This window comes from Denticeps clupeoides, chromosome 3 (assembly GCF_900700375.1).
Source record: "Denticeps clupeoides chromosome 3, fDenClu1.1, whole genome shotgun sequence".
Lineage (NCBI taxonomy): Eukaryota > Metazoa > Chordata > Actinopteri > Clupeiformes > Denticipitidae > Denticeps > Denticeps clupeoides.
Genome location: NC_041709.1, coordinates 2,443,699 through 2,465,519, shown reverse-complemented (window position 1 = coordinate 2,465,519; position 21,821 = coordinate 2,443,699). Strand labels below are relative to the sequence as shown.

Below are 21,821 nucleotides of genomic sequence, written 5' to 3'. Positions count from 1 at the left end.
CAAATCAGGGATAGAAAATGGAAAAAAAAATCGTATTTGGCACTAGTTCATACCAATGCATGAATAAACTGATCTGCAAAACGTCTGCTTTCCAAGAGTGTGTCCATCATCCAGCAATGAACAGGACAGAGATAATATCTGCAAATGATATGTCAGATTGCATTAGGGGGGTTAATATCCACTTTATTATTCATTTAATAATTAGGATCAGAAACATTGACTGGGCATTAGTTTGGCAGTCAGTTTTAAGTTTTGGGGCGAGATGAATGAAATAAGTTTCATCCTTGCTGAAATAGAGCTGAAATGTAAAAGGGTGCGTAATGTAAAAATGAAATGTAAAAAGTAAAAAGTCTCTATCTCTCTGTCTCTGCCCGGCATGTTTCTCTCTCTCTCTCTCCCCGGCATGTCTCTCTCTCTCTCTCTCCCTCTCTCCCCATCATGTCTCTCTCTCTCTCCCTCCCTCTCTCTCCCCATCATGTCTCTCTCTCCCTCCTTCTCTCTCCCCGTCATGTCTCCCTCTCTCTTTCTCTCTCTCCCCATCATGCCTCTCACTCTCCCTCTCTCTCTACCCATCATGCCTCTCTCTCTCTCTCCTTCTCTCTCTTCCTCACTCTCTCTCCCCATCATGTCTCCCTCTCTCTCTCTCTCTCCCTCTCTCTCTCTACTCATCATTTCCCTCTCTCTACCTCTCTCTCTTCCTCGTTCTCTCCCCATCATGTCTCTCTCACTCCCTCCCTCTCTCTCTCTCTCTCTCCCCGTCATGTCTCTCTCACTCCCTCCCCCTCTCTCTCTCTCTCAGAAAATGAAGAAGCAGGGACCCTTTGCGACGCTTCAGCTGTCACTGAGCCCATCAGTTAAGGGAAAGTGACAGATCAGAGCAGCGCCACCAGCGTTTGAAGGGACCCCGATTCCTCGCATCGGCACCATGCAGGTAGGGATCGGACGATGCTTTTTCTTCCTCTCTCGTTTTATTTCTGCTTCAGCTGAAAGAGTGTGTCCATTCATATTCATATTCACGAGAAGTGGCTTTGTGCTGCCGACTGGACAAGTTTTGTGATCATGAAGTTGATTGAAACCTCTGCTGCTTCCCGGTAGCCGAACGTCCTCTCCGGTTTGGTCTTGGAATTTAGAACTTCAGAATTCCGGCCAATTTAAAAAAAAAAAAAAAAAAGCCTCCAAAGAAGTGGACAGTTCACCTTGTCCGACGGGATCTGTGCTGCATGAGGTGCCATTAGTCTCCATACAGACAGAAGTAAACTAACTGAACAAATGTATGATTTAATGAATGCGTTTCACATGCATGTGGACTATGTATCCGGAGTTCATCCACTGGATTTACGTTGCAGCCTTGAGACCTTCTTGGTCTTCGCTGGGTCAGTTCCTTCAGACCCTGTTGACTTGTAACAGTACAAGGGGCCCTTGTGAGAAGATACCTGGTGTCATCTTTGACGGCAGACATCGCCGCTGCAAGACGACAGCGCATCCTCACACCCCCAAACCGCCACGTTACATAATCGCAACCTCGTCCACAATGTCGTGCCTCGCAGCGTGATGTTCACGCAACAGTTAGCATGCGCTGGAGACGTGTCACAGGCCAGAGGGGGCAAACACGCACACTCGTACACTCCATTCCTCAAGCTGGATGAGGAGCGGAATGGCTCGAGAGGTCCCTCGATTTTGCGTCCGTCCTCCTGAATGTCCTGGAAGAAGCGAGCAGGTGGTGAGACTGGATCATGAGAAGGAGCGGAGCAGAGGAACAGCCTGAGCTCTCCGGCTCCGATACTCGCGGCCCATCGTTGGAGAGCCAGGGGGACTCTGTTTTGGTGAATGAAGGCGAAAGGCGCCGCCAGCACGTCTGAACCCCTCCAACTCCCGTCAGATGTTTCCGCAGCCCCCAAATCCAGCGGGGAGCGCTCATCACTGATGAAATGAAGCGTGCCTGCCTGGAGCTCGGCTGGGTATTTTAATCCCGCACGGAGATTCCTCCTCATGGAAGATGAGGGTAGCCAGAAGGGGCGGAAAAAAAAGGTTTAAACCCCGTGGAATTCCATTCAGAAGACACCCTCAATGCTCCGTGCTCCGTTTTCACCTGGATTGCGCGGCCTGCGGCCTTATGCGATAAGATTCGAGTACAAAAGGACTGTGGCTAATACTGAATTATTCATTGAGCAAATTCACAGTTCACAGGTTTGTACCTTTTTTCCTCCACCGTGAGGGAATCTGTTGGAAAAATGCATCTGAAGAACGGCCCCATGGCGCTATTGTTCTAGAAGCTGTAGGAGCAACAAAAAGACATATATTCATTTACATTTACATTACATTTAGAGCATTTAGTAGTTACAGGGACAGTCCTCCCCTGGAGACTCTCAGGGTTAAGTGTCTTGCTCAGGGACACGATGGTAGTAAGTGGGGTTTGAACCTGGGTCTTCAGGTTCATTGGCGATTATGTTACCCACCAGGCTACTACCACCCTATAAAAATCGCTTTCCCGTTTCACTTTCACTTTTCAAATCATTCATTGCCACACCCATACTGGCTCCGGACCATAAATGGCGTTAATGCAACGTGTTGGACTGGAAATGAAACGTTGCGATGTGCGAATTTGTAGCAGCATTTAGACGGCAGGGGGACACCTCTTTGACTCGTGATGTCCTTGCCCGGTTAGCCACCGAGAGGCATGGTTGTGTACGGTCGACTGGTCCAACCTTCTCGGCCCCTTGGCCACCCCTGTGTCACTGGAGTCGACGCCACGTTGTCCCGCGTGGAGACGTGTCGCAGTGCGCACGCTGGCTGCCGCCCCGGCGGAGGATCTGATGAGATGGAGCAGTTCGGCCGGACGAGATAAGTTTCAGACGCTGATAGAGCGACCCGCTGTTTACGGAAAGGGCTTCGGCTTGGCAGGAATCCGACAAGCTGAATTGGTCGGACCGAAAGGGTTCCGTCCTGAAACAGGCATGTGATTAGCAGCACTCCTGCCTTCCTGTTCCATTTTTATTTTATCTGAATCCCACGGGAGATGTGAGGGCGGGTGCCATCTGGGGCAGTTGGTGATGGGCAGACAGGCACAGAAGGCATGCTGGGAATTAATCGAAGCCTACACCTTTGGCATTGGTTAAAGCCTGCAGGCACACATGGCCAACATGGCCGCCTTTTGGCCTGCCCATCGATAATGCAGTCGGTACCAGGGACATACTGTGAAAGGACGTGTTCGTCCTGTACAGAGACATCCTCAGTAAGCGCAGCGTGCGCAATGAAACGTGCCCTCTGCATTTAACCCATCTCCATTTTGTGAGAAGTGGGCATCCATGAAAGGTGCCTGGGGAGCGGTGAGTGGGGACGGTACCTTGATGAAGGGGACCTCGGTGACACCTTGGCCGTTTGTGATTTGAACCCACTACGCCACAACTGTCCCGATTTAACAAATGGTTCCCATAAATGTCCGTACATGTCCATGAATGGATGGCTGCACGGAGGTCAGTGAACTTCTGGTTGAAAACCATCTATCCTCATAAGGTTTTGTGTGAAGTGTAAATTCCCTAAATGCTCTAAACACAGCAGGATGTTTGAAAGAAATAGTATTTGCATAGCAAGTAGCCCTGGCATCAGAAGATGCTCAGTCTTGCACATATTCAATAATGCACACTTTATTTTTACACTTTTCACATTCTTAATTATTCACACAATGACTTGAGTGTGTTTCCTTCATAGCTGCACAGAGCATCAATGAGGTAAACACAGGTAATAAACATGTGAACAACAAGTCAAGTGAAACTTTTTGTCGTCGTGATACACACTGTACAGCGCGTGGTGCACACAATGAAATGAGTCCTCTGCATTTCGCCCACCACCATTTTGAGAGCAGCGGTCAGCCATGAAAGGCACCCGGGGCAGCAGCTTTCTCAACATATTTATATATATATGGACTGCTTTCACGACATATTTAAGAATGTAAAAATGTGGCTACCGTGCACCTGTTTCGCTTGCCGAGAAGGAGGCCTTTCGGCGTGGGTTATTTAGCTCTCCTCAGACCGCGAGATAAAGAAAAAAACCTCCAGCAGAGCTTCATTAAAAGCCGCGAATGGCCACGTATGCAGATCGCGGCGCACGTGTGCTTTACAGATAATGTGCCTGATGGGGTTATTATTATATAAGGCGCTCTGTTCTCCGGGTGGAAGCTTCGCTGCGCCGCTCCGTTGCTGTCAGTGTACAGAAATAGGCATGCAAATGGACATGTTTTTATCCTCACATCTCTCCCGCTTCAGTCTGTGCCTTTTTTTTACCTTTGGACCATCACATTTCTCCGTCGTATCATAGCATTTTGTCTCAAGGTCTGGTAATACAGTACGATGATCGAATGTGAAGCTATTAGCTGAGAGACTTAAAGATGTTGTACTAAATTTAAGTAGCTTTTATTCACCGTGTGTGTGTGTGCATACCTACCTCTCATATTTAGAACATATCTATATTAGATTTTCTATTACAGCAATATTTTCTCTTAGTTGGCACCTTAGTTATTAATTTCACAGTTTTTTTCAAGCGGTTTATTGTCAATACAACAATATACACAGTATACATATATATCATATATCTTGAACTGCTGTTTTACCCCCCAAGCATGTTGTAGAAGACTGTAGAAGATGTGATTTATTGAGAAGGGAAGGTTTTAAATGCAGGGAAACCAACAATTGTTTTGGACGAAGACTTCTTGATGAACGTTGGAATTTAGACATATTTGACATTCTTGTGTTGGGTAGAGTGTGTGTGTGGTCATTTAGAAAAGGCCACTCCCTCGGGATCATGAGAAACATACCTACAGAAGCATAGAGGTGAAAACAGAATTGGTCTGACTGGGTCTCACCCTTTTGACTTTGTGGGACCTCTTGACTGCACTATTCCATGCAGAGCTCGGCTTCTCCCCAACACATGGCCGTTTACCGCCTCTATCTGCATTCTGGTCCTCCCTGATGTTTTATTGATGGTTTTTTATGGCATCTGAATTATTGAGAGGAACCCTCAATGCCTCTGTTTCCTTTTCATATTCAAATAACAAAGTAGCTCAGGCGAGTGGCCTCCCATGATATTTCACACAGTGCTTTCTAAAAACCAGACAAGAAGACACACAGGACACACACACATACACACTCTCGTAGCTTTATAATGATCAAATCATACATCATGTGTATCTGGTCATGGACCACATATGAAAAGATTGAATTTGTGTAACCACACAATGTAATCTGTGCCTGTAACGTCTATTGACATTTTTGTTTGGCACGTAATTGAAAAGGCTAATTTCCCTTGTGGCTTTGTTAAAAAGTCACGTTTATCTGTAGGCATTGTTTTAAAGCGAGAGAAATATTGAAAGGGATCCATGGGATTGTTTTTTTTTTCCTTCTTCATATGACAGTCCATGCACTAACAAGACAGGCAAAGACAAGAGGAAGTGATGCATTCTGTGCAAACACCAACACCGAATCACAGGGCAGCTGCCTCCTTGGGTGTTGTCATCATCCAATCATCGTTTTCTCTCCAACCACATGCATCAAGCATCCTGCCATATTTGAACTCGGCTGGGATCTCTTTGAAGTCTGTCGTATTGCTCTCCATGCGGGGTGAGGTTTGCTGAGATGATGTTGTCTGAGGCCAGACAGGTTACTGGGAAAACCTCAGCTTTTGTGTTTCACTCCAGTTCAGTCAGCATTCATAATTGATCTTTATTCTTATTTCCCCTTAACCAGCCTCAGCCCCCTGATCTTGACTCTAACCCAATCTGCACATGTATTGATCTAATCTCTCCATCCCCCTGTACTGTGTCCCTTTATCCCCCCTTTTCTTTATCATTGCCTTGTACCTTACTGTAAAGTGAATGCTTCGGTGCGTACATCTCTTGAGAGCCAAAGCCCCCACCCAGCATCAATGACAGCAGAACAACAGTGTTACTGCCACGGCGTGTGTTTTACATTTTGACCTTAGTGAGCAGTGGGCAGCCATGACAGGTGGTTCAGGATTTGAACCCACGACGCCCCCCGTTGCATGTCCCCTCACCCTCCCACGCACTGCTGCCCCGGGCGCCTTTCATGGCTGACCACTGCTCTCAAAATCGTGGCGGGCGAAATGCAGAGGACACATTTCATTGTGTGCACCACACGCTGTACAGTGTGTGTCACGACGACAAAAAGTTTCACTTGACTTGTTGTTCACATGTTTATTACCTGTGTTTACCTCATTGATGCTCTGTGCAGCTATGAAGGAAACACGCTCAAGTCATTGTGTGAATAATTAAGAATGTGAAAGTGTAAAAATAAAGTGTGCATTATTGAATATGTGCAAGACTGAGCATCTTCTGATGCCAGGGCTACTTGCTATGCAAATACTATTTCTTTCAAACATCCTGCTGCGTTTAGAGCATTTAGGGAATTTACACTTCACGCAAAACCTTATGAGGATAGATGGTTCTTGAAATGAACTAAACTAAAATCTTGTTTGCCACAGTTAGCTAGACATCATCATCATCTTACATTTAACATTTATGCAGATGATGGTCTAGCGGTAAGGAAGCAGACCTGTAAACGGAAGGTTGCCGGTTCGAATCCCGAGCCGCCAAGGTGCCACTGAGCAAAGCGACGACCACACACACTGCTCCTGTCATGGCTGCCCACTGCCCAAGGGTGATGGTTGAAAGCAGAGGACACGTTTCATTGTGTCGCCGTGTGCTGTGCTCACTTTCACTTTCACGTCACAAAGACTCGGGCTATGGCAGTTTTAAAATTGCTATCCATCTGACCCTTCTAATAATAGCAATGTAAAAAACATTTCAATTGATTCTGTGAATTTAATAGGAGAATTCTGTGTAATTTGTGAATATGCCTTAATTGCCTCGTTGAATTTACCACAGGCTCCTCTGCTCTGCTTTTACGGTGGCACTAAATCCACGGTTAAAAACATCTCTCTCTTCCCCAGGCTGAAGGGAAGGGCATTGACGGCAACTTGCTGCCCGACCCCAACAGCAGGGAGGCGGCCGCCGGCGGGCAGAGGGAGGGCGGCAAGTGGCAGAAGCCGCGGATCTCCCGCAAGTCCCTGGTGAAGTGCTGCCTGGTCAAATGGATCATCAGCAGCACCGCGCCGCAGGGACCAGGTACGGTCTCGTCTGTCAAACAGCATATGCCAAATGTAGTCTCTCCTCACCCGTCCCGCCATCGCTACATTTACATTTATGGCATTTACCAGACGTCCTTATCCAGAGCGACTTACAATCAGTAGTTACAGGGACAGTCCCCCCCTGGAGACACTCAGGGTTAAGTGTCTTGCTCAGGGACACAATGGTAGTAAGCGGGATTTGAACCCGGGTCTTCTGGAACATAGGCGAGTGTGTTACCCACTCGGCTACGGCCAGAAATCATGAATTTTAATGCCCACCAGCATAGAACCGCACTTGCACTTCCATTTGCATTCTCTGCTTTCACAGTCCATGTCCCCTTTTCCCGGAGAGGTATAGACCTTTATGGGCTTAGGTCTTGATTAAATGTTTCCTTGACCAATTAAGATTCGGCCCAACTGATAACAGTCCGTATACCGGCTCTGCCTGATTTGCTGAGGGGAAATTGGCTTTTTTAAATTTGAAATTTAAATCTATTTATTTCTTTTCCGAGTGCAGTGTCTCTCTGCCGCTGCCATGTTGCATCAGACCGAAGCAGGTCATGCAGCGGAGGGTGGAGGGCTGCAGTCAGAGGCAGCTGTGGGGGAAAAGCACGGCGGGCACGGCCACGCACACGATCTTGACACGGGCCATTTAAATAATTGACAGTGCGCTCCTCTGCTTGCAGACTGTAGTGTACTGTGTGTGTGTGTGTGTGTGTGTGTGTGTGTGTGTGCGCGCGCTCACAGCCGTGTAGAGAGGAGTCCCCTGCTTCTCTCCTCTCCTCCTCCTCCTTTAATTGTTAATCACAGCTCCGACTCAGTCAGTTAGTCTAGAGTCTGTTTTCCTCCGACTTTAGTCTCATATATATATATACTGACTGTGGTGCATTTAGGTTGCAGGATATTAATGGACAGGAGGGGTGGGGGGGCAGCCACAAATAAGCCACAGTGGCTTCAGATGATGAACTTCGGAAGTAATCGTTTGGGCCGGTGTGAGGACGTGTGTGTGTGTGTGGTACGGAACCACTATTATGTCCTGCATTACAGTACAGAAGCATGGGCCTGTTTAACTAGTTTACACAGGAGGCGGTTCATTCCAAATTATGACTATTATTTCTTACTGACTGGCATCCACTGTCAATGCTGCAGAAACACACACACACACACACACACACAGGATAAACTGAGGATAGTAAAAATAATAACTACACTGCATCTAAAGACATGGCAGCTTATTCATTGCTTAAACGGGTGTGATGTGAGACTATTCTGAATACGCAAAGGCCAAAAACGTTCCCACTGAATGTTTATAACGTGGTTCTCAGCAACCCTTTCTCACCTTATTCCAGGACATTCCAAGCTATAACTCTCTATAATGAGTCCGGGGGTCAGATGAGGGATAAAAAGCTGTCCCAGGCAGAGTACTGAACCACAAAATGCTGCTGCCATCTAGTGGCCAGGCCAGAGCCTGTATTTCTGTGCTTCTGTCTATTTCAACTGCAGTGAACACAAGGAACAGGCTGGTTTAACTTCCTTCTGCCATGAAAAGATCTGGAAATCACTTGAGAAAACTTTAACTTGACCTTGAACTAATCCCAAAGCTTAGCTGTTGGTCATTGTATCGTATATCATTTCTGTATTTATCATGATTTGTGATTCTGATGGCTGCTATTAACTTGTCTGTCATCTTTCGGGCCAACGTTCCCTCTGCTTGGACTGATGGTCACCAGGCTGAATAAAGCAGGGCACAGAATGGCTGGAGGATGGTGCATGTTGGTGCATTTACATTAATGTTGCACACTCAGATGTCAGAGGCAGATGAATGGCACTTTCCTGGAAGAGATTTTAATGTTCTTCCAGTGAGAAATCACATCCTCTGCTACTAATGAAGGAATACGTACTGGGATTTCTGTTAAATGTTTTCTGTTAAATGTACTCATACATTGTTTGCAAATGATTGCATATGACTGGGTGCTGGGTATTACTTTTTATACTTGAAATAAAGTGTTGAGCCATTAACTTAGCACCTGATAAATTGTAAGTTCCAAAAGATTTTCTAATTGATCTGCAGCGGCAGGTTTATGACCTGAAGACCGAGGGACTTATGAATAGACGACCCCATAAAGACGACCCCAGGGTGGCAGGATAAAAATGGTGGTAACGGACCTAATTTCTGTGGGCTTGCTGAGATGCCCGCCCTTCACGATCGATTTATCTTCACTGGGCACAACTTCCTGTCTTGCATAAAGCCATGCATTAATAACCACAATCCAGCGGGCTCCCAGATAACATAATAGCCTTGCTGCTCTCATTATCAGCCGTGTCACACAATCTTAGTTCCCGCAGTTCGACTTGCACAATGGTACCTAACTTTTTAACAGCTGTCAGCGTTGCTAGCCTCGGCAACCCTCGCATTTTTCATGAACAACGAAGTCTCTGGAATGCACATTACAGAGATGAGGAGATGTGTAATGTCTGCTGGACAAAGGCTTGCTGTTTAAAGCCAGCATGGGGCTGCGTGATAAAAATAGCGAAATGCTCGTGTCAGCGGGCTATTTTTATCCACAGCATTTCAATTCACAATTCATTGATCTGAAAAGACACAGAACCTTTTGGGCTGAAAACGCAACGCATGGCAACGGGATCGCTTTGCACCGATTTAACCGAGGGGAAAAATGGGTCTGGGAAGGGCAGCGAAGGAGTTAAATGGTCGATATTTTCTAATTGACTGAACCAAGCCAGGAATCCCATGCCCATCACTCACACTCATCCACAAAACGAACGTCGCCGGGTCCTGCTGCTGGATCGTCTTCAGTGTGTCACTGTAACATGCAGCCTGCTGGGTGAGTGCGTGACCGCCGTTTTCTTACGCCTTCCATGCAGCGAGTAGATACGCGTTGATGCATGTCGATTGGTGAAAGGGTGAGGACAGGCGAAGTGGCCATGACATGCTTTCCAGCGTAGGCCAGTGTTGTTTCGTGTGAGTTTGTCACTTACTTTGTTGGTCACTTCCCCTTCTGTCCCCGGCAACTTCTCCTTTCCTCTGCCCGCCCTGTGTGCATGCCTGCAGAAGGTTTTATGATGGACGCCACCATCTCCCCTAGTAAACGGCACAGCTGTGTCAGCATGTCAGTCCATCCGGCCCGGCGTTTAATTCACCGACAGGAAGCTGACACGATGGAGGTTGGGGCACACCTTAACAAAGTGCCGACCGCATCTCAGCACGTTCTCGTCCGAGTTGAGGCGAGCTTCTTCCCCGCTGTGCTCGAGAGCGGCTTTTCATCACGCAGATGAAGGAACCGGCTCTTTTGGTTTTTATTTTTAGCCACTTTTTTTTTAAAAAGTAAGCTTAAGAGTCGGAGCACCCTCGTCCGGATTGTCCATTTGACTTAATGGCCTGTATTCGTGGTTTTTTTTGTGTGTGTGTGTGTGTGCATGATTTGATTCTTTTATCGTAGAAGCAGCAATGGCCATGGAAGTGATTGCCATTGCTGTAGTTCTCCTCATGTTTTTTGTGATGCTCAAGCAGTTTGGTATCTGGGAGCCTTTGTCTCTGGAAGGTAAGGGATCCATTAGCTCGCTCTGGGTGTGTGGCATGCAGCAGAGGCACAGTGGGTCAACTGCAGTGGGTCGCTTTTGAAATCGCCCGATAATTCCAATCGCAAAAAAATGCGTTGGTGGCGAGCTTTATTCACTGTTCACCCTGAACGGTGGATCTTGCGGATCATTTCGCCGGTGGATGTGAACATTTATATTAAAGACGGAGAGGAACGAATACAACTGAAAGTGTGTTTTTCTCTTCTCTTCCTCCCTGTTTTTCACTTCTGGGACTCTTCTCCTGCCTCCTCTTTCCCTTGTGTCTGTTTGTGCTTGCGTACAGATGGTAAGCACATTCCCATCACAAGCCCATGCCACTTGGTTTTCAGATTTACTGCATTCAAAGCCACAGTCTTTCCGTTCATTGGTCCCCTTCCCCGTTTCCTCTGGTCTTGCATTCTTTCTGCATCTGCCCTGCATCTGTCTTTCTACGAAACCAACGTTCTTTCTTTGGCACGACCCCACCTGTCTCACTGCGGCTCTCGCCTCCTCCCTGCCTTTTTATTCTGTTCATTCTCTCTCCCTCCCCCACCCGGGTGTTCGTCCTCCTCTCCCCTAACAGACAGCAGCGACAGTGATCTGGAGCTGGCCACCGTACGTCACCAGCCAGAAGGCCTGGAGGAGCTGCAGGCCCAGACCAAATTCACCAGGAAGGAGCTGCAGTCGCTCTACAGGGGCTTCAAAAATGTGAGACTGAGGGCCAAACCAGCCTCAGATGAGACAACGATTCATTGCCATTTGGACTATGTTTGATTGTAGACAGGATTTTAGCCTTCACGTTTAGCCTTTATACCATTCTGAAAAGTCAGTTTTCTTACGTGAAAAGGCATGCTCCGCTTGGGATATGCACAAGAATAAAAACATTTCAAACTATTGATCATAATACAAATGGCCACCGTCATACACCACTTCAGTGCCTCGAATCTCCCAGTGCTAGAACTCCACAACCCATTTGAAGTTCCCAAGACAGACAAGGCAATTATTACTGTCCCCACAGTGCCTGATGCAATGTCACTTGTCCATGCAATTAAAATACTTCACAGTATAAGGGCCCTTTTGTCTTTGAAAAGGAATGTCCAAGTGGCCTGGTGGATGAAGAGACCTTCAAGATCATCTACTCACAGTTCTTCCCTCAAGGGGGTAGGGGGACAAATTAATTTTGATTTTTATTTTTCATGCCTCAAACTCTCTTAATTTTGGTTTCTGCAAATGCCATATTAGTAACACAACTGTAGGACAAATTAAAGCCACAAACATTTCAATGGCAACTTTTCAAATGTCATGCAGATGCCACCACCTATGCACATTTTCTGTTCAACGCATTTGACATGGATCGAAATGGCTCAATCCGCTTTGAGGTAAGCAGGCTTGTAATGTGGCTCACAGTTTTACTTAAGGCAGAGCTTATTTAAAATGCACTGGTCTTAGGAAAGTATTAATTTATGCACTGATTTGTTTTAAATGTGTTTACATATGTGCCTTGGTAGGACTTTGTGATTGGGCTCTCAGTGCTCCTCAGGGGCTCCGTGAATGAGAAACTGAGGTGGGCTTTCAACCTCTATGACATAAATAAGGACGGCTACATCACCAAAGAGGTACAGTAACAAGAGAGCTCTGCGAGGTCTTTCTCTGGCTGCAGTGTTTTCATGTCACGCGTCCATCTTGCGCCGATGAAGTTGATAGCGTCTGCAGTAAGTCATTAAACTCCATCAATAAAGTCATGTCAACATGATGTCATCTTCACATGCGCTATCCCAGCTGTCAACTTTGCATTTTATATCCCCATCTTTAGCTGTCCTTTGTACGTCCCATATATTACTTTAGCATAGAATTTAACGCGCTACTTGTGATTAACTCATTAAAAATAAATAAATAGATAACGCGTTAAAAAAATTAAATGGATCTCTTCAATCTGATCCATCTGAATCTACATTTACATTTACAGCATTTATCAGACACCCTTAACCAGAGCGACTTACAATCAGTAGTTACAGTTACAGGGACAGTCCCCCCCTGGAATGATTGAATGTGAAGTGATACACAGCAGCACAGCACAGCACACAATGCACACAGTGAAATTTGTCCTCTGCATTTAACCCATCACCCTGAATGAGCAGTGGGCAGCCATGACAGGCGCCCGGGGAGCAGTGTGTGGGGACGGTGCTTTGCTCAGTGGTACCTCAGTGGCACCTTGGCGGATCGGGATTCGAACCAACAACCTTCTGATTACGGGGCCGCTTAATTAACCGATAGGCCACCATGGCCCACATCTGTGTGCATTGCATTATGGAATCGGGTTCGGCAAGGCAACTGAAGCACTGGTCAAATGACCTTTTATGAAGCAGAAAAACTGCACTTTATGCACGTTACTAATTTTTGTTATTATTATTTAAAAATGATTCCATTCTAAAAAAGAACTCAAAGTACTTTTATTTTTAACTCTGCCCACTTTAACCAGAGACTGGTAGTAGGTTGACTTTGTGTCAGTTCATACACAGACAACTGAAACCTCCAAAAAAACGGCGAAATGCAAAACAGGAAGAACACCCACACACTTCCGCTTCACCCCCTTTCACACCAGGACACCAGGGTCCTTGGCATCTTTTTATTTACAGCTACAACATTTATTTCTTATATAGCCCGTAATCACATACAGTACGTCTAAATGGGATTTGACAGGCCCTACAGTTGACACCCCCCACACTTGATTCTTCTGCGCACAAGCACAAACTCCACTAAACAGGAACGGAACTAAACGGGGCAAATGTTGACCCACCTTACAGCATCAGTTTACCCTCCACACACTCCACATCATCAGCTGTGAATAATAATCCTCCTGCATGCGACCGGTTCCGTTCTATCAGTTACTGAATAAGCAATGTTTTAGACTTCATACACTGGCATTAAGTAAATGGTTGAAGTACTGCCAGTAACAAATTTCATAAATATCCGGGGGTCTAAACAGGCCATCATTTCTGCAGGACCATACCTCCTGAAGATCATAGCCAAAATAGAACATACATTCCATACACTGAGGAAATCGTGTGGCAATTTCCAGTTTTGCAACACAGAAGACGCATCTACAGACGCATCTTCACTGCGGGAGCGGTGACTCAGATGTTCTACTGACTTTAATCTCACATTTACAGGAAATGCTGGCTATTATGAAATCAATATATGACATGATGGGCAGGTACACGTCGCCCTGCGTGAAAGAGGACGCGCCACTTGAACATGTTGAAAAGTTCTTCCAGGTCAGTCGGCGTGATCAGTGGTATTAAAAAAGAAATGCACGTGCTCTCCATGCCATTATTCTCTGTTATTCTCACAGAAGATGGACAGGAACAAAGATGGAGTTGTGACCTTTGACGAGTTTATAGAAACGTGCCAAAGGGTAAAAAAAAATCAACTTTCACTTTCAACGTAATCTTACGTCAGTGGGAAACTGCTACAGCATCCCTGTGTTCTCTTCCAGGATGAAAACATCATGAGCTCCATGCAGCTGTTTGAGAATGTGATCTGAAGCCTGCCTCCGCATCCACTCGGGCTCCTCGCCTCTTCACTCCTCTTCCTCACCCCGCTTCAACACCACTGCATGGCGTGGGGTTCGCTTCGGGTCTCTGTTGGACGGACTTGCGTGAAACATGCATGCTGTTGCCATGGAGAGCAGCGGAGGCCTTTTCAGGACAATCGACATCTTTCACCCTTGAGACAGTTGCGAAGCAGCCGTGTACATTTGAGGACAACGTGGACCAAACGTATGGACGTGGACAACTTCTGAAACTGCCTGCATGATTGCCTGAAATGTCATGACAGATTTCGTTTTTGCACCAATATGTAAATCCTAAACGTTCCGGCACTTAAGTGTGAGCTGTTCGTCATATTGTTGAGAAGAAGAAGACATTAAACCTTTTAATGGAATGTGCTGGTAATAGCAGTATACTGACTATGCATGACCAAACTAGAATACTGAGTGTAGTGCGCAGATTAAATTGTTCAACATTTGGTACGACTGAATGCTTTGTCTCATTAGAACTGTCCATTGGAGTTTATAATTAAACGTTCCTATCGGGGCTTAATAAATGTCCTAAATCGTGCATTTATAATAGTCCAATTCGGGCTCCATATTTCAAGTGGAATTAGCCCCAATGTACTAATTCAAGACCCTCAACTTACCCGACTTTGGGCTTTCGTCTCAATTCGGAAATGAATTGTGTGCATTTCACCTTTTATGGAGAATTATCGGAAGGAGGAAGGTGATGAGGAGGAAACGGACGTGCACGCGCCTCTTTCCGGCAGTTTCCGGCAGTTTCCGGCAGTTTCCGGGAGTTTCCGGCAGTTTCCGCCTCTCGGAGGAGGAAGCCGAGCGACGCGTCGCCTGTGGACCGTCATCTAGAACGCGGTTCTAGCGGGTTCTGGAGGGTACGCGCGTAGTTCCTCGACAGGAGCCGCCTGGTCGGTACGTGCACTCGCTCTTCCGGCTTTTACTCTTTTTTTAACGCGTCGGCCATCTGTCGTTCACGGACATTTTATACATTTGGGTCCAACAGACTCCGACCGCATAACTTTTTCTTGAACGCAATGAACAGAAATGGACCGATTTTGCATTTACATACTATAATATAAAAAGGTAATGTTTGTGACGCTGCCCTTTTTAAAAGTAGCACCAACATCTCAGTGGAATAACACGATCAAATGAAAACTCGTAAGAAAGTGTGATAAAGAACGTAAAGGATTGAGGATAAAGGGTCAAGTGTTGAGTGCAGCATGTGGCTGGTCATGGGACGCCTCTCTGTGTCTTTGTCTGGCCCCGAAGGCCCTGGCTTCTGCGCCCTCCCACGCCCACCCATGTACACCCGGCTGCAGAAATGGACCCGGTGCAACAGGAGCAAGTGAACGTCGGCGAGAACCGGCGCGTGAGCAAGTAAGCCATGGAGGGAGGATGCCGGGGCCACCTCACCCCCCCCAAAAAAGAAAAACCCCGCCTGTCTTGTCAAACGTGCGTTGTGCTTTCAGGAAGACGCTGCTGTCCCACCTCTGGACCTACAACCTGTACTACGAGGGCCAAGCGCTGCAGCTCCGACACAGAGAGGTGCGGTTCGTCCAGCGCTCGAGGCTTAATGTTGACGTGGGACCGTATTTCAGCCGTGTGTGAGGGTGTCGGAGGGACTCACGGGCCGTTTGTACACAGGAAGAAGGAGAGCTGATTGTTGAGGGCTTGCTGAACGTCTCATGGGGACTCCGCCGGCCAATCAGATTACAGATGCAAGACGAGAAGGAACGAATCCGGCTGCCGTCCTTATCCAGATCCCAGAAGTCCAAATGCAGCGTGGAGACACCCACCATTACGGTCACGCCCTCAGACAGCCCGCCTAAACAGCACCGTGGAGATGAGGGTATGGACCGGAATGCTTTGGTTTCAATGATAATAATTAAAACATTTTAAAACGATTACTCACTGACCTTTGATACATCCAGATGTTATTGAACAGTATTGAACAGAAAATGTTATTAAGTAAAGTAATATATTTAATATAATACATGGTAAGGATTAGTGATGCATGGCAAAATGAGGACATTGTTACAAAACAAAATGCAGCCAAATCTAATTTTTTTTTTATCTCTATGGTCATTTTTTTGTAATCATTGGAACCTAAACGTGTAATTCAATTAAAACTTCGATCAATTGCCCAGCAATTCACTCCCTGCATGTGTTCGTCCACATCGCAGCCGAAGCGGAATCAGAGTCCACCCATCTCCTGAGGACAAGGAGTGATGTGGGAGGGAGGAGATCCGGAGGGAGACTGATCCGGCGACACAGATGCTCCATCAACGGCCACTACTATAACCACAAGGCAAGGCCTGTGCACACAATGCTCCATAATATCCACCTTAACCTCTGATAAATGCTATAAATGTAACGTTCAATGACGTGATCTATTGTTAATTATACAAAAGTGAGTGGGGGGGTAGTAGCCTAGCAGTTCTATGAACCAGAAGACCACAAAGTCACAGGTTTAAACCCCACTTACTACCACACTTAACCCTGAGGGTCTCCAGGGTTGTCCATGTGCGTCACTGTAACTACTGAATGTAAGTCGCTCTGGATAAGGGCATCTGATGAATGCCGTAAGTGTTTCTCTGGTTTTCAGTGTACGTTTTTTTTTTTTTTTTTTTTTTGCTTCAGCGGGCTGGCTTGAGCCCTAACATCATAAAGTGAACAGCATTTGTATACTGTGCCACCTGATGGTGCAGTGAAGTCAAAATGAAGTGATTGTCATTGTGATACACTGCAGCACAGCACACGGTGACACAACGAACTGTGTCCTCTGCATTTAACCATCACCCATGGTGAGCAGTGGGCAGCCATGACAGGCGCCCGGGGAGCAGCGTGTGGGGACGGTGCTTTGCTCAGTGGTACCTCGGCAGATCGGGATTCGAACCGGCAACCTGGTTCTGATTACGGGGCTGCTTCTTTAACTGCTAGGCCACCACTGCCACCAGTCTAGGCCACTGCCACAGAAAGAAGGGTAGGATAGTGGTGCTTAAATCCAACTCTAGGTGAAAACACATAGCTAGTTCGTTTGGAAAGATGGACAGTCCTTCTGCAATCTGATAGTGCTGCTTTATGTGATCTGTGATTTGACGTTGGTTTTGGTTTTGGTTCTGCAACTCTCTCTCTCAGACAGCAGTGTTCACGCCGGCGTATGGCTCCGTGACCAACGTTCGCATCAACACCACCATGACCACCTCTCAGGTCCTGCGCGTGCTGCTGAAGAAGTTCAAGATCGAGAACAGCCCCGACGACTTCGCCCTTTTTCTCATACACACCAGCGGAGGTCAGTTGGAGGGTGGACAGTGCGACCCTGTGCCAGCCCCTCGGTCAAAACAAAAAAACATCAGCGGCAGAAGGTCAAAACCCGCATGACGTACAAAGTCCCGCATGCCGTGCCGCCTGACGGTGCCACGCTAAAGCGGAAAATGTCTTGCGAGCCACTCGCAGCTATGTGTATGTGGCCGAGCAATTTTTTTTTTTTTTTGTTGTTGTCTCCAGAGCGTGTACATCTGAAGAACACAGATCATCCTCTGGCCGTGAGGATTCTAGAAGGCCCTTGTGAGCAGGTCAGCCGGATATTCCTCATGGATAAGGACTTGGTGGAAGAGGTCACCTACGATGTGAGTGCCTCACCCCCATGTGCTGCCATGTCCAAAACTGGTCAGCTTCTGACCTAAGGATCACTGCTATACAGATAGTATCTATCCCGTTGTCATTCTGTAGTCAGAAATTCATATCATTAAAAATGATGAGTTCTATGATAAACTGAACAGCAGCAGCTGTGCAGATGTTCTACTGTGTACAACTGTGTATAGCTGACTGAGGGCTGATATCACATTCACTGCAACATCACGCTACATTACAATTAGCAGACAGACCCTCCGGAGCCACACCGGACTGCGTGTCTGTCTCAGGGACTTAACTTGCCCAGGACAATGGAGTCAATGGAGACTGACTGGGTGGTAGTAGCCTAGTGGGTAAAACACTCGCTTATGAACCAGAAGACCCAGGTTCAAATCCCACTTACTACCATTGTGTCCCTGAGCAAGACACTTAACCCTAAGTTGCTCCAGGGGACGACTGTCCCTGTAACTACTGATTGTAAGTCGCTCTGGATAAGGGCGTCTGGTAAATGCTGTAAATGTAAATGAGATTTGAGATTTAAAGCGTTTATTGTAATTTCCTCTATGCAATGAAATTCTTAATTTGCTGTCCACACGCCGCAATAGAAATATTAAGTTAATAAATAAATAATAACAACAAGAAAATGTGCAAAAGATGGCATGAAATGTGAATTGCAATCGCGTTAATTTCTGTACTTGACCACCAGGTGGCACAGTACATCAAGTTTGAGATGCCAGTGTTGCAGAGCTTCATTGACAAATTGAAGGAAGAGGAAGACAGAGAAGTGTCGAAGCTGAAGAACAGGTATTCAATCCAGTATCTACACTACCAGCCAACAGTTTAAACGCCTAATCTTTTAATGGGTCTTGCATTTTTCTATATTATAGAACAAAACTGAAGACACAGGAGAATGAAATAGCGTGAGGTTATGGAATAAAGGGAAATAATAGCAAACAAGGCAAAAAGTTGAACATTTGCGTCTCTCCACCGCCTTAAATTAAACAACAGCTAGTGTTTCCAACAGCCCTAAAGTCCTATTATGCTGAACACTTTCTAATCACTCACTCATGCTAATGAGCATCTCATGATGCGGCTTTTAATGATGACAATATTGAACAAAGCAGCCATGAAGGCAAAAAGAGGCGACTCTGAAAAAACAGATTCACCACTTTCTCCTGCTGCACTAAATGCTAAATATGTTCTCTGTCTTGGATTCTTCAACATGCCTCGGCCTTAGTCTCCATAACTACTGCAGAGTAGGTGGAATCTTCAGATTCAGCTGTAGACTTCCTGTATGTTAACCACCTTTTGACTGGTTGTGTGTGTGTGTAGTGTTTCACCGATTTCTCAACTGTTCCTCAGGTACATGTATATGCGCTGCATGATTGAGAAGACCATGCAGTGTTGTTCGCAGAGTTCCGCCTGCATCTGACTGCAGCCCATTGCACAGCTTTGCTGCTCATCATTGCAACACTTCAAGTTCCGACCCCCCCCGCGTAGCAACGCTCTGCCATGGGATCTCCGTCCAACACATTGCTTCATATTCATAAGTTTATGTCTTAAATTTTAGTTTTAGTTTTAAATATTTCTGCTTGACTCTTCAAAGAGTAACTTAATACTTTAACCGGCCTCTGAACCTGAATATAAAATCCTGAATTTGTATGACAGTCCAGTAAGTCGAGGTGGTGAATTTGGGCACCCGTGTGCTGGACTGGAGTTTTCAGGCATCAGTGTTGCTGCACTTATCCAAATTGTATTTTTTGTTGTTAAGTGAGCCTATTGTCTTGTGTCTTCGCCGGGTCATTTATTGTATGTTCATGTTCATGCCTGTGGTCCTGTATGATGTGCCCTTGTTTTAAGTAAGTCCCCTTGTCTACATGAAGTCATGCAAACGCATCCGATGTGACAGAAACATTGTGTTATTTATCAGTTTTTTTTTTAAATGTATGAATATGTGTTTATGAATAATGCTCTTTATCCCCTTAATAATGTGAAACATTATGTTGTGCTTTTGCCACCCTCTTGTGTTCTGTTTTCACACATATTTTCACATGGGTATTTGTCTTATATTGGTACTCATTGGTACTTGTCTCACATCAGGATAAATGCCATACATGTCTGTTTTGGACTGAATGTGCTTATTACTGCCTGCCACAGATATTAATAGTGATTATTTTTATATTCATTTATGCTTTGTATGTTTATGTATTTTATGTCACCTGTTGGTTGCGATTAAAGGATAATGAGATCTTTGCAGGTCCTGTCAACATGTCTTTGTTCTTGTGTGGCGCATGTCACCGAGCTTCTGTTGCCATAACAACGATGAGGTCATAGGGGGAGTGAAGAAGGCACAGGACATAATAACACTGGGAAACAGAGAAAATGCGAGGGTGTGGCGCTCTGGTGATGTAGGATCCACCCGGCTGTGATGCTGGTTGGATTCATGGGTGGCTTGTGGACCAGATGGCGATTGGCTGGGGTGAAAGGAGTGGCAGCTTTGGGAGAGAGGCGCTCGAGGATTCATCAAACACAGCCAGCAGCATCCCCGACGGGTAAGATCTATGATATCTAGTCTCCTCATTTCTTTCCTGATATTTAAATTAGTATTAAATAAAGAGGAAGTAATACTTTTGATTGAAACAACATTGTGAAATATCATCTGTACAATTTGTGCAAAGTATGTTTTTCTTGTAATACATAACGTCCATTACACTATCATTATTATAATCTTGTAATAATTATTTTTATATGTATAAAAATGGATCATTGTCCAAATGTTAAATGCAAAGTCTTCACAAACTTTGCATTTAACATTTATCAGATGTTCCTTATCCAAAGCGCCTTACAATCAGTAGTTACAGGGACAGTCCCCCTGGAGAGACACATGTCTTGCTCAGAGACGCAACAGTAGTAAGTGGGGTTTGAACCTGTGACTAGGCTACTGCCGCCCTTTTGAGGTGCATGTGTTGCCTCTGAGTAAAAGCTTGTGTAGATTTGCTTTGTGCATTTGGCCATGGTGTACAGGGAGCGCCTGTTGAAGTTCATCCACCGTGTAATTGGTTCTGAATGATCTCAGTGCAGATTAGTGTGCGCGCTGATTGTCCACTGATATCTGAGCGAACGTTCGTGCCGTTTCCAGATGCGGTGTGCTGATGGTCCTTTGTTTTACGTTTTCAGGACCAGCAGGTGGTTAACTTGCTCTTTCTCTGATGTGTAACGTGATCCTGTTTGGTCACAGTGCATTCACAGCTGAGTGGTTGAGAATCTCCCGTTTTTCCTTTCAGAGACCTCCAGACATGGCTGGGCAGCGGAAGCTACTGCTCTTGTGGGCATGGATGCTGCTGATGGCAGCCCTCTGCCCTGGGGCTCACTGTAAACGCGGAGGAGGGTTCAAGAGCAGGGGCAAGGGTGTCGGCACGGGGGCCAAAGCTCCTCCTTCTCAGAGTCAAGGTTCCTCCAAACAGGGCCTGAAGCTGGCAGGGGCAGCTGCCGCTGGGGCCTTGGGTGGTGCAGCTGTCGGCTATGGCCTGGGGTCACTGGGCAGAAACAGATACGGCCATGGTTACGGTTATGGCCAAGACAGGGACTCCTCAGAAGAAGACTCGCGTTTCTACCCAGACGGAGCGAAGTTCTACAACCGGTCGGAGGGGCGTTACTACCGGAATTCTGCCAACCCGAGGTCAGAGAGCAGCGTTCTCATTGCACTTGGACCGTTGGCCTCACTCCTTCTGGGGAACTGGATGGGATTTGTGTAGGAGACGCCTGTATCACTCACCATTTCGCCTTTACAACGGCCAGGTAGTACGGTGATGTGCCGGTCATCAGTTATTGGACTTTCAAATTCTGTAGAATTTCTGTGAATTCTGTGGTGGACTGAAGTTTTATTTCTTTACTGTGGGTGAAAACA

The 21,821-nt window shown here is 46.2% G+C and overlaps 2 protein-coding genes across 15 annotated transcripts; both read left to right on the top strand.

The window, feature by feature from the left end:
- The first annotated feature begins 723 nt into the window (after positions 1-723).
- kcnip3b (Kv channel interacting protein 3b, calsenilin) lies at positions 724-14,852 on the top strand. 11 transcript variants are annotated; one of them, XM_028974301.1, is made up of 10 exons: positions 724-931; positions 6,961-7,135; positions 11,018-11,020; positions 11,087-11,421; positions 11,805-11,874; positions 12,022-12,092; positions 12,222-12,329; positions 13,884-13,988; positions 14,066-14,128; positions 14,210-14,850. In XM_028974301.1, the coding sequence occupies exons 1-10, from the start codon at positions 926-928 to the stop codon at positions 14,255-14,257; spliced, it is 984 nt and encodes a 327-aa protein (XP_028830134.1). In that variant the 5' UTR covers positions 724-925; the 3' UTR covers positions 14,258-14,850. The 11 variants fall into 11 exon arrangements, with proteins under 11 accessions (XP_028830134.1, XP_028830139.1, XP_028830133.1 ...); XM_028974306.1 differs by having other exon boundaries at positions 11,297-11,421; positions 14,210-14,844; XM_028974300.1 differs by having other exon boundaries at positions 11,018-11,421.
- A 181-nt stretch (positions 14,853-15,033) lies between these two features.
- Positions 15,034-21,336, top strand: rassf2b (Ras association domain family member 2b). 4 transcript variants are annotated; one of them, XR_003749251.1, is made up of 10 exons: positions 15,034-15,193; positions 15,551-15,658; positions 15,751-15,826; positions 15,926-16,130; positions 16,465-16,589; positions 17,420-17,573; positions 17,789-17,910; positions 18,621-18,718; positions 20,172-20,466; positions 21,199-21,336. XR_003749251.1 is itself a non-coding variant. In XM_028974313.1 (9 exons), the coding sequence occupies exons 2-9, from the start codon at positions 15,603-15,605 to the stop codon at positions 19,344-19,346; spliced, it is 906 nt and encodes a 301-aa protein (XP_028830146.1). In that variant the 5' UTR covers positions 15,034-15,193; positions 15,551-15,602; the 3' UTR covers positions 19,347-20,170. The 4 variants fall into 4 exon arrangements, 2 of the variants coding, with proteins under 2 accessions (XP_028830146.1, XP_028830145.1); XM_028974313.1 differs by lacking the exons at positions 20,172-20,466; positions 21,199-21,336 and adding an exon at positions 19,277-20,170; XR_003749250.1 differs by having other exon boundaries at positions 15,159-15,193; positions 15,551-15,826.
- The last annotated feature ends 485 nt before the right edge of the window (positions 21,337-21,821 follow it).

Excerpts from the sequence above, each read along its gene's own strand:
- kcnip3b (XM_028974300.1), top strand. Across the intron at positions 7,136-11,017 it reads CACCGCGCCGCAGGGACCAG|ATGGTAAGCACATTCCCATC; the intron begins GTACGGTCTCGT and ends GCTTGCGTACAG. Across the intron at positions 14,129-14,209 it reads TTATAGAAACGTGCCAAAGG|GATGAAAACATCATGAGCTC; the intron begins GTAAAAAAAAAT and ends GTTCTCTTCCAG.
- rassf2b (XM_028974312.1), top strand. The coding sequence starts at position 15,677 with ATGCCGGGGCCACCTCACCCCCCCCAAAAAAGAAAAACCCCGCCTGTC. Across the intron at positions 16,131-16,464 it reads ACAGCACCGTGGAGATGAGG|CCGAAGCGGAATCAGAGTCC; the intron begins GTATGGACCGGA and ends TCCACATCGCAG. Across the intron at positions 17,574-17,788 it reads TCTCATACACACCAGCGGAG|AGCGTGTACATCTGAAGAAC; the intron begins GTCAGTTGGAGG and ends TGTTGTCTCCAG.